A 16,040-nucleotide genomic window follows, 5' to 3' on the forward strand; every position below is an offset into this window, starting at 1 on the left:
GCTTAAGAAAATCCAACAGCAATTGGGAAACCTACCGCCAGTGACCATCCCGAACAGTCATCAGACACAACACAGATAAGGAGGACATAGAAGGAAGAAACACAAATTAAAACAACCACACACAGGAATCAACAGGAGCAACACCGCGAGAAATGGTTTTCATCAATAGCCCACGTCATGTTTATAACCCAGCGGAAATGACCCCCCCCCCTCCCCCCGAATAAACAATAAAGACAAATGTTGTCAGTGCTAGCGTTAGCGCGCTAACTGTTAGCATTCAAAGTCAACATTGAATTTGTCATTTCTCGGGGTGTGTGCCACTTCATTACCTCATTAGGTCCTCATTAGACAAAAACAAAAATGATCACAGAAATCTGAAAATAATCATTTGAATCATTTAAAAAAAATAAAAAATAATTATACAGCCATTTTAAGAACAATTTACAAGGAGAGCTAATGTGTTAGCTGTGTTCAGAATAATAGAGGACAGATTGACAGGAATTACAACTAAATATGAGAATTTCTCAGTTTTGAGATTTTGAGATTCTCTTTTTGCTATTAATCTGAGCACAACTGTCACTTTTCATGTGTTTACAGTCTGAAAATGTTAGGAATGTTTGACCACATTGTGCCGACGGGCCATTACCTCGGTTTTGGCCCCGTCCTTGACGTCCATCATGTTGATGGCGTTTTTGCCTTTGTCCTTGCCCTTCTTCTTGTTCTTCTTTTTGAAGATCCACTTTTTGCACACGCAGAAGCAGCAGGCCAGCACCAGGATGATGGCCACGAAGGCGATGGACACGATGGCCCACGACGGCACTGCGGGGAACGACAGACGCAGTCAAAATGGCCGCCGGCGGCTTTTCTTCTGACGGCTTGTGTCAGAACAGCATCAGTACGCTTCGGGCTGAACTTGTTTAATGAGATTAGGACCTCCTCCTGAGCAGCTGCGCGATTAACGTCGCTTGTTAAATGCAAATCACACGTGCACGCGTCCTACAAGTGGAGCATTCTGATGCTTTGGAGTTGGCAGCCAAGTGAGGATGAGGAAGACGAAGGAGCAGGTGGGCTTTTCACTTTTCAGTGAGCGGTTAATCCAAGCCTCAAAAAAAAAAATGGTGCTGTTGACAGTTGAAGAACAAAAGAAGAAAAGTGCATTTTGCTGGGAGGAGTGTTTTTGTTTTGTTTTTTTTTTGGGGGGGGGGGCAGATGAGTGGTGGGTACTGTGCAAGGATCAATGAGCTGTTGACAAAAATCAATAAGTTCTTTCTTCCAGAGAGAAAATAATAGTTGATGCTCTAAAGTAACTCCAGCATGTATGAATGCTTTGGGCCACACATCACAACAATAATCAATCAATCTCTCTCTCTCTCTCTCTCTCTCTCTCCACACTAAACTAAACTGGGTTGCCAGGTCCAGGGGAGAAAAAAAAAATGGTACCATTGCTAATTGTGCCATTCCGGACGGCGCTTATCGTCTTCATCGAGCTCACGTCGGCCAATGAGGAGCACTCGGTTGTTCCTTAATTAAAGCAAGCCCGAGTCCCAGAAAGCAATAAAAGCCTCCTCTAATTAACGACATTGTGCCAGTGTCTTCTCTCCAGAGAAAAATAGCACAAGAGGGAGCGAGCGAGGGGTATAAAAGATGTGCGAAGCCCTTCAATGGCTTATCTGTCGTTACGCTGAGATTGCGGGGGACGTAAAAAATGTCCAACTCGCAAGCTTCAAATAGCTCCAGATTTTTCCACTAGTCATTCTGAAAGGAATGAATTGAACAATGTTTATTATTGTGCTTGTTGTCTTACGTGTTTTGACTTGCACTTGTACCATAAGTGTAACATAACTAGTAAAAATACAAATTATTGTACTCATTTCCTATGATCCCTTATATTAAATATTTGACTTAGTCATACTTATAGCTACTCTGAAATTTCACTCATGCAACTAGCAATCAGACATATTTTGTAGCGTTAGCCTGAAACTATATCAACTCATTCACTGGCAGCCATTTTCACTGAAGCAAACCCCTTCGCTCCCGGCTGTTTTACTAGATTTTGACTGATTTTGCAAGGCCCACAAAATATTGTTCTATTGCTATAAAAACCTGGAAACCTACCAAAAGAAAGATTAGAGTCTCTTCTTTATCAGGAAACAAGTATATTTCTTTCTGTTTCTGTTTTGCAGCAATTAGCTTTAGAATACAACTAAGTTTAATCAGTATTCACAAAGTTTTAAACTGAGCTTTTTTTCAACATGGCCTTGGTTGATCTATTTTGCTCTGCTGCCACCTGCTGGCCGTTTGTGTAATAACTACCATTTTTTCAAGCATTCTCTTCAGTTCAGATGCTGCATCAAAGCCTTCTGTATAAACCCGCCCCCTCCCCCATAAAAAAACATATAAATACGTCTTTGGGAGCATGGTAATATTCATAATGGAAAATATTTATAGTTTTTTTGGAGAGCAAATATGTTAAAAAAAATAATTTAACCATCTCCATGTATCCCTGTTTCTGTATTATACTGCCATCAAGTGGCCAAGGTGTGAATACCAGAAGGAGGAGCACAATTTCAATTGAAATGAGCCCAAAAAATGTGGCAAAAACGATTGCATTCTCTACATTATAATTATGTCAGTACAGCAGCAATTTATTTGATATTTAACTCGCTTAAAAAAAAAAAAAAAATTTCAAGGCAGCACTGTATAAGCAATGCGCTCAATTTGACCGTGGGTAACTTCCTGGGAAGGCGACATAAAACACGGCCTGTCGCGCTAATGACACTTGAACGCCGGCGGTTACATACTCAATGCATCTGATAGAGTCAATGTTATTCAAAGTGAGTGTCTTCCATCCACCATGCTGAACTAATCCAATATGGCAGGAGCCTGTTGTCTCAATTAACCTTCACCGTTTTGTCTTGTTATGACGACCGGGAGCGGGAGTGCGTCCGTGTCCTCGTCTTCGCGACGCGCACGTCTTTCACGGGGAGAAAAAAAGTTAAAGATACGGCAAATCATACTTTTCACACAAGCTAATTCTCATGCCTGTTCTCTGCGGAATGGCATTGTTCTGCCGTGAATTCTATCAGACGCCCGACACGGCGGATACGACAGGCACAATCACCAGCAACGTGTTCTATTATTAGCTCTTCAGCTCTTGCCGTGTTAGTTCCTGGAACTACAAAGGTTCTTGTAGTCGATTGTGGTGTTGCATTATGGCCTGCCGTCCTTAGAATGTTTATGCTAATTAGCAGCAGAAATACGTGTTATCAGTCAAACCAAAGCTATCAAAAGCAAGCGCAGAAACGTTTCTTAGGAACAACATTCAAGGGCTGCTTTCTGCCTAAAACGAGACGCGAAGGAGATATTAGAACTAAATTACATCTGGATGTGTAGGGTAAAAAACTGCAATACATATATATAGGAGTGTGTGTGCATTATTCATTTTAATTATCTCTCTCTATTCTGTTGTTTTTCTTACTGTAAACTACTGCTGCACTTCTTATTCAATTTGGATTTTATCTCTTTCTATTCTGTTGTTTTTTCCTTACTGTAAACTGCAGCTGGACGGAGCCCAGGAAAAAGTTCCCCACGGGGAAAATAAAAGTATATCATATCGTATCGTATCGTAAATTTTTTTGGTGTCAATTTAAGGAGGAAAAAAGGGATTGATTTAAAGACTTAAAGTGAAGCACTGTGAATACTTAATACTTCACTTTTTCCACATTATGTCATGAGACAGCCTTATTCCAAAATTCATCTTATTCTGTTTCCCTTCAAAATTCAATGTACCATAATAAGGATGTGACAAACAAGCAAAAAGCTAAGAAATCCTGTCATCCTTGATATGATTCTACAGCTGAACTTATTTGCTCCCAAAAACGTATAAATATGTTCTATTTTAAATATTACCATGCCACCAAAGACGTATAAATATGTTCTATTTTAAATATTACCATGCCACCAAAGACGTATTTATATGTTTTTTTTATGCTAGAGCATATAGAAGGCTTTGATGCAGCTCTGAACTGAAGAGAATGATTGAAGCAATGGTAGTTATTACAAAAACGGCCAGCAGGTGGCAGCAGAGTATAAGAGATCAACCAGGGCCATATTGCAAAAAGCTCGGTTTTAAACAGATTTCTGAATAATGATGACATTTAGCTATATTCTAATGCTAATTGCTGCAAAACGGAAACAAAATACTTTTTTTCCTGATGAAAGAAGAGACTCTAATCTTTCTTTTGGTAGGTTCCATGTTTTTATAGCAATAAAACACAATATTCTGGGGGCCTTGCAAAATCAGTCAAAATCCAGTAAAACATCCGGGAGCGAAGGGGGTTGCTTCAGTGAAAATGGCTGGGAGTGAATGAGTTAATTGGATTCCACTTGTGGTAAATTCAGTTAATTGGACAATCAACACAATTGTGAGGAAAACAATTGAATTGATTAAGGCTGTTAACATCACAAAATGCAAAACAAGTGAAGCACTGTATTGTATTGCTTCCTTCACCTTCACAACGACCTCTAGAGCTGCACTAGTGATCCTGACGGGAATTTTATTTTGGTAAACACACGCAGGATTTCTCCGCGGGCACCGTGAAACGTCCGTGTGCGTATTTGTAGAAAATTGGGCCACTACTCTTCCACAGGAGCTTTTCTCCCCGCGGTGAGAACGAGTTGCTGGCTCTGGAGCCGACGCTTGTTGCTATATTTATCCACGCCGGGGCAGCGCTCCATGCCGGATGACGTGCTACAAGCACACGCGTGTATTTCATTCGACAACATGCTATGTGCGTGACTTCACTGGCAGGTGTGAATGCAATGTGCACAGCCTGGACATTCTGGCAGGGGGACTATCTATGGAAATCAGCCTTGTGACTGTCATAGTAGTGCGTTTACATTTTACTTTTAATGATTGAAATGTTCATTAATGTACGTGGTACCCTATTGAACAAAAAAAAAAAAAAAATTATCAAAAAAATGCATTTAGTCTTAAAGACTAAATTTAGCTTAAATTTGAATTTAATTTAATTAAAAACATTTTTTTTTCAAATTAAATTTAAATGTATTTATTTGCATTTAGTCTGTAACAGAAATTAATTAATTAACTTAATTTACCTGAAATCTTAATTGACTGCCAGACGTTTTCAGAAACGGGATGTCGCCAGTGCCAGCCGATTTAAGCATTTTTGACTGATCTTTCAAGGTCCACAGAAAATTATGTGTTTGGACTATGGAAACACACATACATACCAAATGAAAGATTGGACTCTCATCTTTCATCAGAAAAAAAAAGTTTGTTTCTACCTTATTCCGTTTTTCAGTAATCAACAATAGAAAATGGTTAGTTTCACCTCTGTTTTGAAATAAACGTCTTTTAACGTCTTTGGCACTCCTCCATAGGATTTTACTTAACGTTATTTAACGTTTTTGGCAGTCAAAGAGTTAAAAATAATAAATTAATAATAATAATAATAATAATAATAATAATAATAATAAAATAAATGAGAGCTCCACTGCCACCTACTGCAGTGCATGTGTAATCACACTTTATTGTAAAAAAAAACAAAACAATAATACAATAATTGCCAAAAACAACTCACGTGGGATGTTGTTGAGCTTGTTCATGAACTTGTCTTTGAGTTTGGAGAAGGCCTCGTCCTTGGGTCCGGCGCCTGTGCCGCCCGCCATGTTGGTGGTGTTGGACGAGGAGAAAGAGGAGGAGGAGGCGGCGGTGGGCGCGGGGGCCGCCGCCAGCGCTTCCCTCCGACTCTCGTTCATCTTGCCGAGCCTGCGCCATCAAAACAGACAAAGACATCAGGTTTTTTTTGTTTTTTTTTTGCTCCCTTCCTTCGGACAGATGCGCGTGGGGTTTGTTGAGGCGCGCCGGCATCTGCCAGCTAAGCCTGGACAAACATCCGCTGAGGCACGTGCAGTCACAACAAAGCTGCTCATGCTTTGCTTAAACGGGAGATTATTTATTAGCCCCGCGCGGCGCGGGCAATAAATGTCGGCTCCGCTTTCGGACTTAATTGAATTGAGTGTTTGCAAGTCGGCCCGAAAGGACGCTGCACTCTCGTCTCGGCACGCAACAGGTGTTTTTGTGTAAATAATACACGAATCAACACACATGAAAACACGTGTAAAGATCATCTGAACCACAAAAAAACAAACAGTGGTGATTAAAGACTTTTGTTTTACAAAGTCTAACATTTTTTAGTGTAGTCACTCTGTCATGTTCCTTCAAATTTGGCGGTAATTTTGTACAAAATCTCCAGGAGGAGTTCCGCTTTCTAGGACCACCCAGAAATGGCTTCTTTGGAATCAGGCATGGTTCCTTGAGGATTTTTTGTGGGTCCACTCATATTCAAGCCAAATCTGATGTTGCCAAGTGAAACAGAGTATGCAGGGAGAAACTGCAAAACTCATTTAAATGGGTGAAATGAACTTAAAATGGCAGACTTCCTGTTTTTCAGGCACGCCTTCTTGATATGTATTTGTGGGTCATCTCATGATAGACACCCACCTACCATCAACCAAATCTCATGTTGCTGAGACGAACAAGCTCCAGAAGCTGAAAAAAACAAAAAACAAATCCAAGACTAATTCATCTTGACAAGATTTCGTAAAAAACGTGTCAAATCAGCCTAAAATGGCAACTAAAAAATAAAATAATACAAACAAACAAAATAAAATGCCAGGCAGACAAACCGACCAAATCAAAAAGTAAAACAGATTTTGGGGCTGAATTAAATAAAACAAATCTATGGAATAAAGAAAAACTGCTTTAAATGTTTAAAATGAACCTAAAATGGCTGCTTCAAACCAAAATGGCTGACTTCCTGTTTCTTTTAAGCCATGGCTACTTCAGACTTATTTGTGGGTTATGATAGACACGCCCACCAAATAACTTTCTTTGGGGCTGAATTTTTAAAGGCGTATTTCCGAGCAGATGAACACGCCCGCGTTCCGTGTTTCTTCTATCTTGACAGTAGTCGGAATGCTTGAATATAAACGTTGTCACGCTACCTTTGCACCTTAATGACTCATCTCTCAGTCGAGAAGCGCACGCCAACTTCCGCACGCTCGCCTCTAGTGCGGGAGATCCACTTCAGCTCGTTTCACGGCAAAAACGCTCAAGCGGCATTGACCTTTACCGAGTGCGCTCATGTCTGTGCGGGAATATCATGCATAGCATACATCCGCCCCCCCGTGCTCTGTTTTGACGACCTAGAAGGAAAACAAGCACAAAATGGCCGCTTTTGCTCCCTGCGAGTCACTGCGGCACAACCTTTCCACTCCACTGAAGTGTCACATTTGATGTTCCAGTGTGCAGGAAAAAAATGCACACATTAAAAAATATGAATAATATAAATAAATCATACAAATATTTTCTAATTAAATGGCCCATTTTTATATGATATGATACAGTTATATTCAAACAAAAATGTAATCCGTAAAAAATCAAATACTAGTTTAATTGAAGAAATTCAATACAAGCTTGAATAGTATAAAAACAATTTTTTTTATTTTTTATAAAATGTAATTATTGTATCATTTGTTAGTTGGATGTGAGTAAAAGTGCATCTGCAAACTGTCTCTCCTTTCCCACCTGCGAGGAGCATTACAGTACCTTAATCACTTAAAAAGTCAAATAAAAAAATCTCCCAAATGATGACTTGTAACTCGAAAAAAGGTACTCTTAAGTCAAGGTACCACCGTATGCAACGATAACATCAAATACAATAAACAACATATATAAAAGAAGCGACTCCTCCTCAGATGTAAACCTTCAACCCAATTACAGAGCCGCCAGATGGCCCAGCAGGTCCCCAAACGCGGCGCCGATGCTGGAAACAACACACGCTTCCCTTCTTCTCTATCTGGGTCACTTCCCTGGCCGCTTACCTCGCTCTGCTACGATGCCTCCATCATACCCTCAGCCCCCCCCCCCTCCAAAGAAAAACACGCACGTCCTCTGCTTTTGAGAAAAAAAAAAAAAAACACCCCCCGTATGAATACAAAAAGATTCATCGAGTGAGAAGCAGCAACGTGGATCACATCCCGCTTGTAGCTTTCAATGAGTTAACCATGTAGTAAATCACCAATTAAAACGCTTTTGTCAATAATCGCCTGCTAACTATCGACACATGTCAACTTAAATGAAAGCAGTGATGACAAATCTTTCCTTTCACTTCATTTCCCATCCAAAGTCCCCTGGAAAATGAGCCACAAATGGCTGCTTCAAACCAAAATGGCAGACTTCCTGTGTCTTTTCCAGGAAGGCTTTTTCAGACTTTTTTTTTTATGGTTCTACTCATGATGCGCTTGTCTACCAAATTTCATAATGCTAAGTCAAAATAGCTTCAGGGGCTGAGTATTAAAAAAAAAAGATTTACTACAGCTTTGACCTGAGTCTTTGGAGGGCCTGTGGAAATGAACATAAAATGGCCGCTTCAAATCAAAATGGCTTCCTGTCTCTCTTCAGGGCACAACGTTTTTTGTGGGTCTACTCTACAAAAGTTCACATTGCTCAAGTAAAATTTGCTTTGGGAGATGAATTTTCAAAAGATTTAGTACAGCTTTGACCCGAGTCTTCTGTCTTTGGAGGACAACATAAAATGGCTGCTTCAAATCAAAACGGTTTGATTTTCAATTTTCAAAATTTAACATTACTAAGTGAAAATTGACATCAGGGGATGAATTTTCAAAACATGTTTAGTTCAGCTTTGACCTTGTGGAGTTGGCCTTATTATTGCTTTTTTTTTATTTTAATTTTTAAATGCCGAGTCATCAAGCTTTGCTGCCATGCTTGACCTACGTAGAAAGACAACAACTCAAAATGATCACAATTTGCCCCGTTATACATGCTTCAAAAATAGCAGGACCTAAAGTATGTATCACAATATAGCATTTTTCTTAAAATTGCATGAAATACGTGAAAAAAAAAAAAAGGCTCAATACGTGGTATTGATACTCGCCCATCCCGATCAATAACCACCCATCCACCTGCTAACCGCTTACGTTCTATAAAACGTCCCAATACTTTTGTCAGTGTGGCATAAATACAGAAGGGCTTAATTGGGCCAGGATCACTAACGCGGATCGATAAGAAACACGCAGCCCTCCGGAGCCAGACGTGTTTTATTCGAATGTACGAGGTCGGCCTCAAATTCCCCAGACGGCCGTGAAAATCACGCTAATAAAGTTTGATTGGCTGCGAGCGCGTCGCCGCTGATAATCACTTCAACATCACTCGCGGGTTTCATTACGCTCGCCGTCTCAGGAATCGGGTACTTCTCACAGATCCCGGATAAACCAATAATAATCAGCGCCAGGACACTTGTCGGGGTCCAAAGGGAGCGGCAACGGTTTAATTACGACGGTGTCGAGCCGAAGGAGGCGCTGATATTTATCTGATGTGTGAGCAGAGTTCGGTGTTATTTTTTTTTCTGATCTCGTCAGGTCCAGATTTTTGCTTTCTTACTACACAATCAAGCAGGTGTTGACGGGGTTGCAGTTCAATTTATGCTTCCAAATATGGCGTGCGGTGTCGCAGAATAGCGACAATCCAGTTCTACAAGCGCTTTTCAGTTGATGCCGTGAATGATTGAGTTTGTAAGAAAAAATGCTATCGAACAAAAGTAAAGTTTAGATATTTGCAAAAACTATTTTGAGCTATAGATTGTGATGTGAAAAAAAAAAAACGACACCGCAGCTCAAACTATAAAAGAAGTAACAGCACAAGTCGTTTATGTTTCAAAAAAGGGTCCATTCGCTATGTGCGTTTCCTGCTCCAGGCGAGCCTCGTGACTTTGTTTTGATGGATTCCAATAACAACGTGATTGCGAAATCCCACCTCCACCTGCACGACTCTCTAACGTTACACGAATGACATTTGATTTAACAGCATGTTGGAGCGCCGACTTGGCCCAGAGTTAGAAGCCAAACGCATGTAAACGTGCGCCGGGTCACTCTGGCGGAAAGTAAGTCAATCTGCCGGCATCTCGAAGCCAATCGTAGCAAATAATGTACAAGTGAGAGCCAAATGTCAATGACTGCGGAGGGGCTGTAGTTGGCGTAAAAAGGCGTGGTTAGCGAACCGACGAGGTCATTTGCGGCCGTCAGTCACCAGCAGGATGCCGCCCGGCTGCAGGCGCGAGCGTGTCACCGGCGGCGGGGCGCGTCTTTAGAAATATATAATAAAGCGCTTGGTGACCGTCGGCTGCGGCAGCAGATAAGAGGAAGGAAGTGGCTTCCTCCGCCTTGTCCCGCTCGGCCTCTTTACTCACCTGCAAGCCAATCTCTGGGGGTAATGGAAGTGGAAAAAAAGTTATTAACCCCGCTTTGCTGCCTCGGCTGCGACAGCTCTATTAAGGCCGCAGCTCGAAGATTTGCCCACATTTTCAATTATGCCTTCCAAAAGCTTCACAAAGCTAAGTAGAGGGAAGAAAGGAGCGGGCCGCCAGTCTTATCGCCCTTCGCTTGTTCCCGCGGCGGCACACGCTCCCGCTCGGGATGCTCAAGGGGGCGACCGGTCTATTCATATGATAGACAAGGCACCCCGCGGAAAATGGGTCGGCCATTCAAGGTTGGAGTGCACCCAAATCAATAAGAGGGTGTGGCAAAATGGAGGTCGGAAATATCCATGAACTGCAGTCCACTTTTGTTGGTCTCTTTATTCATCAGGTGTAAACAGTTCTCAGTGCCAATGAAACTACACGTAGTTAAAACCGATTGTCCGTCCGTCTTCAATTCCGCTTCCGGGTCGCAGGGGCAGCAGCTTTAGCAGGGAAGCCCAGACTTCCCTCTCCCCAGCCACTTCAGCCAGCTCCTCCGACGGGACCCCAAGGCGTTCCCGGGCCAGCCGAGAGACGTAGCCTTTCCAGCGTGTCCTGGGTCGTCCCCGGGGCCTCCCGCCGGTAGGACATGCCCGGGACACCTCCCCAGGGAGGCGTCCAGGAGGCATCCGAACCAGATGCCCGAGCCACCTCAACTGGTTCCTCTCAACATAGAGGAGTAGCGGCTCGACGATGAGTCCCTCCCGGATGACCGAGCTTCTCACCCGATCTCTAAGCAAGACCCTGCGGAGGAAACTCATTTCGGCCGCTTGTATCCGGGATCTTTGTCTAAAACAGATTGTATCCAACTAAATGTGAGTTCAGTGATAAGGTAAAAAGAATCTCTGTGAAAATATGCCATCAGCTGCAAAGTCCACGGGAATCGGGTGAAGGCGAGAGATTAAACACACCGGCCAATTCCGTCCGACAAATGTTGACAGATTTGCCGATGCTGACCTGCGTTCGGACCCGGCGGTCTGCTCCGATGGTGAGGACCAACAAGGCAGCACCCCCTGGGGGGAATTCACCTCGGTTCGGCGCAGGAGGACGGGTCGAAGGCCGGAGTCGGCGGGGATAACAGGAGACGTTTGCTCAACCTCCGCCTGGCCGCGGGCGAAGTCTGCCCGGCAACCGGTGGCAGGGGGAAAGCAGTCCTTTAAAGGGTGAACCGTTGCTATTCCCGACTCTTTGCTTTTTAACCTCCTGACGTGATCTTCTCCAGATGTGGCGAGCTGGGGAGCCGCCGGCGGGGGGGCGACCTTGATGCGATGTGACAAATCTCTGTGCTATTCTCAGGTCACCGCAACCTTTTCTTCCACGCAGAAGAAAACAAGCACATTTGTGGAATCACAAGCAATTCCTTCCAGGTTGCGTTCTACTCAGTGGCCGCCGCCCCTTTTTTCTCTCGCCACCTTCCTCTTCTCACTTCTCCATGCGGGTTCCCCCGTCGAGCTCAGCTACGCATTTCTGAACAGAAGCGGTTTTTGAAGGACGTGGCAAATCGTCGCAGACGCGTTTTGCTCGGAGCCACCAATGATTGGACAAAAAAATGCTAAGGTCATCAAGTGGAGGTTGAATTTGAAATCTAACTGGTTGTCGAAATATTTGCATGGCTGATGTAGTTTGCTGATTCTGAAGGCCTTGGCCCAGATGAGATTGACATGACAGCACATCAAAAATCAATTCCAAGCTCATAAAGCAGCACAAACGCGTCGTCAGGTTGCTAACGTGACGGCGGCGTCATCGAGAGCGAGCGGCCACGAGACAAACACCTTCGGCAAATAAACGCCCTGATTAGATGATGGCGGCACAACGGGGCGCAGCATAAACACCAGCGACGGAAAAGAAAGTCGGCTTTGATGAGGTGCTGCTTTTCCTCTTCGCTCCGAAAGTCATTTCAAAGTCATCGTTTAGACGCGCTAGCTTTTGTTTTCGCCGCCAGAGCGCCCCTCCTCCTCCTCCTCCTCCGACGACGAGCGCCATGGAAAAAAAGAACACGCTCTATTCTTTGGACTTGACTGAGCTGTCACATCCGATCTGGCTGACATTATCATTTAACACAACAGTCTTTTTAAATCAGAGCGCCGCTTGAAGAGCGGGACTGAAACCACTGTCGGCGAGATAGAAAACAGTGCGCGGATGATACGGGAATAATAAATAAATAATAAGGTATTGTCAGTTTATGGCGCGGCGTCGCCACACTGATGCGTCGTTAGCGGCAAACGCTCACTTTGTCCAAACACTGGATTGCAAGTCTGCTTTTGTGACTCTTATTCGTAATTCGAAGAAGCTTGAACCATAAAAGCTGGCGTTACACACTCACTCGCACGCACGCACGCACATACACATAATCACCCACATACAAAAAAATTAAAAATATAAAAAAATATTAAAAAAATTAAAAAAGGAGAGCAATGATGATGACATGTCAAATCGGTAAAATTACCGAATGAACAATACTGAGCTCTCCAGAAAGGAAAGAAAAATAAAATAAAAATAAAAGCTGGCGTTAGGAGAAAGCCTGGGTTCGGTTTAGTCAGTGGGCTAGATTTTAAAGTTGGAAAAACGACTGGGTTAGATTTAATCAGGAGGAAGACTTGGTGATTTTTATGACTCGGATAGGTTTAGTGGCAAGAACGAGTAAAGCTCGGGAATGACAGAGACCAGAAAAGGTTTGTCTCGAAAGACTCAGATTTACTTGGAAAGAAAGTCAGGGTTAGGTTTCTGTCTGAGAAATACGCAGTTAGGTTTGATCGTAAGAAAGACTGACTAGATTTTGTCTAGCGAAAGACTGGTTAAGTTTAGGACCAAGAAAGCCAAGGATAAATGTCTAGATTATAGGTTCAGTCGTAAGAGAGATTATAGTTAAGGTTCAGGTATGGACAAATACTGGGTTAAGTTTTGGGCTGGCAGGCGCTAGACTAGGTTGAGTCAAAAGAAAAATTGACTCCGGCCTGAAAGAAAGATGTGGTTAGGTTTTGTTGGAAATAGACGAGTTAGGTTTAGTCTAAAAAACAACTTGGTCATCTTTAGTTGCAAGTAAGGCTGGTTAAGGTTTCGGCCTGACAGAGACTGGACTCAGTTTAGTATGAAGAAAAAACGTATTTGTTTTTTACCTGGGGTAAGACAGGTTAGGTTTAGGGCCAACAGAAACTAGGTTAGGTTTAGATGTTTGAAAAAGCGAATTAAGTTGAGGCCATAAAAACCGAATTGGTGAAGTTTAGTTGGAACAATTACTCGGGAAATCCTGTGTTAGATTTAGTTCATTTTTGGGTGTTTTGCTTTTGGACATGAAACAAAACGGGCTTCATTTGAATGAGACCGTGATCGCTTTTGAAACACATCTGCACATCTTCACACCCGACAGCTTTTATGGCACACGTAACGCTTGCGCGACAGGCACACAGGAGACCACCCGAGAAATTTCTGTACCGGCGAGGCATCAAACCCGACGATTAGGATCTGAGGCGACCGTATCGAGACAGCCTGTGAAATTGGGACCAAATTGCTGCTGAATAATACAAGTCGGCGGGCGCGACGGCGAGATACGGAGATGGAGGTTTCTCCGTCCACGTGGGACAAAAAAGACTCGGCGACTCCTGCAGTTGAGACGGATTCTTATTTTTCAGGAGGGGCCGACTGCTCCAGATCCTTTTGTGATCGTATAAAGCGGTGCTTGTCAAACCGGGGTCCCGGATCTGCCAGATAATAAAATCATATTTAAAAAATAAGATTGACTGGAAAAACTCCACTCCAAGCGTCTGCTCCAAAACATCTGTTGCGGAGGAAGCCCAAGGCAACGGGAGCGAGAGACCCTCCCGCCGCCAACGTGATCATTATCACCGCCGGCGGCGGCCAAAGCAGCGGCGATGTCGTCGTCCAAGTTACGCTCGGGTGAATTTTTGGCCGTCGAGCGGCGGCATTATTAAACGAAACGAGCTCTACGAGGGGCCGTTTATTTGAGTCAAGTACGGTTTTTAGTCATTAATCAGCAGGCGAGTGTTCGCGCCCACGACGAGTGTATGGAAACGGGTACAGCTGCGGTGCCGTTAACACGCCGCTATTTGCACGTCGATTTAAATATAGTTTACAGATGATTCGATTTGGGCAGAGCGACGCCAAACGTGCCGTCGGCGGTGAATAACCGATGGTAGGCTCCAAAAAACACGGATTGGCGAATTTGTGAATATGCAGATGACTATTAAGGTTATTTTAGGAGAGAAGTTCACAACTAAATTGTGTTTTTCAGCTATCAGTTTGCCGCATTCCTCAAAGTTGTGACTTTTTGGCCTCGCCGTGTCGGTTGCAAAACATTTATTCCTATTTCTGCCCACAGAGAAGTCGCGCCACACAATCTCGTCGACACAAATTCCCCTCGGCGCACTTTGCAGATAACTTCGTCTGACACGTGCCGCCCCGTCACCCCAAAACGCAGAAGCCGCCGTCCAATCTGGCCGCTCGTCTTAATTCCGAGGAAGGTGGCTGTGACGGCTCGCGCGGGAGTTACCGAGCCTTCCATTTATCCAGACGCTCTGTCAACACTATTTTTTTATTATTCCGTCCTCCGCTTCTTCCTGCAAGCGTGAAGAAATGGAATGAGATGTTTGCTCATTCACTCGCTGCGCCAACACACTCTGACAGATCGCAATGACTAAAACCTTGTGACGACTAACAAACACTCACAGCCTTTTGTCTTTGGTCTCGGGCAAAATGGCGCCCGCTGAATCATTTTATAACTCTGGCTGTTTTGGATGAAAACACAGATAGCGACAATATCACGTTACGTCCCGGATGCGTGACGGCAGGAAGCAGCCGGGGGAAACTAATCCCGAGAAAAACACAGTGACAGGATTTAATGCCGCATAGAGAGACAGGATGAAGCGCGTCAGATTATGAGGACAAAGCCTGACCCCTGAACTCTTAACACAAACGGCAAAATCCTTACCAAAAGCCCTAAACCAAACTTAATACCGAACTTACTGACCAACCTTAGACTCTAAACCCTAACTTCCAAGTTTAACCCAGGAGAACCCAAGAACCCTTTTTTTCTTTGGAAAATTATGAATTATACATTAAATGACTGCTATAAATTCACTGAACACCAAAATATAATATAATTTTTTCAATTTTAACCTTTTCTTTTTTTTTTTAAACTAGCTCAGAGTTGCTAATTTATCAAAATATATATATATAAAACATACTCCTAGGCATTCTGCAACGTGATATGAAATAGATTAACAAAAAAAACACAATTTTACCATCTGATGGTTTGCTGAGAAGATGGTTTTGTTTGGATTGATTTCCAGCTCAACAAAACAGCTTGTTATGTTGCCAGCCATCTTGTCACCACCACTCTGGCTCATGTAAGTGCAATATTCATCCACTAGATGGCCCCATGCAGGGGTCAGAAGTGGCACTCTGGACTTTTGAAGTTACATTTGTAAAAAAAAAAAAGAAAAAAAGAAGGTCTTTGTTATGTGAGTAGCAGAATTTATAGGGGTCAAATTTGACCCCGTGGGCTCTCCAGGGTTAAACTGCATTCCAAACCTTCACCCTGGTTCTAAACGCTAACTTCTACTCCGAACTGTTACCCTGAATCAACACCTAACTATTAACTCCTAACCCCGGTTCTGAAACGGAATCCAAGGGCACCACAAAACACGACCTATGAGAGCAATTAGTAGGCCAATTATTTCCCGC

The 16,040-nt window shown here is 43.2% G+C and overlaps 1 protein-coding gene across 4 annotated transcripts in view; it reads right to left on the bottom strand.

Annotated features, from left to right (window-relative positions):
* syt1a (synaptotagmin Ia) overlaps positions 1-16,040 on the bottom strand; it is an 86,831-nt gene that overhangs the window by 14,889 nt on the left and 55,902 nt on the right. For all 4 annotated transcript variants that reach the window (XM_077545588.1, XM_077545586.1, XM_077545589.1 and 1 more), the window contains 2 exons: positions 5,604-5,791; positions 647-819 (listed from right to left, as the gene is read on the bottom strand). In XM_077545588.1, the coding sequence (XP_077401714.1) occupies positions 647-819; positions 5,604-5,781 (351 nt within the window). In that variant the 5' untranslated portion in view covers positions 5,782-5,791. The remainder of the gene's footprint in view (positions 1-646; positions 820-5,603; positions 5,792-16,040) is intronic.

This window comes from Vanacampus margaritifer, chromosome 15 (genome assembly GCF_051991255.1).
Source record: "Vanacampus margaritifer isolate UIUO_Vmar chromosome 15, RoL_Vmar_1.0, whole genome shotgun sequence".
Lineage (NCBI taxonomy): Eukaryota > Metazoa > Chordata > Actinopteri > Syngnathiformes > Syngnathidae > Vanacampus > Vanacampus margaritifer.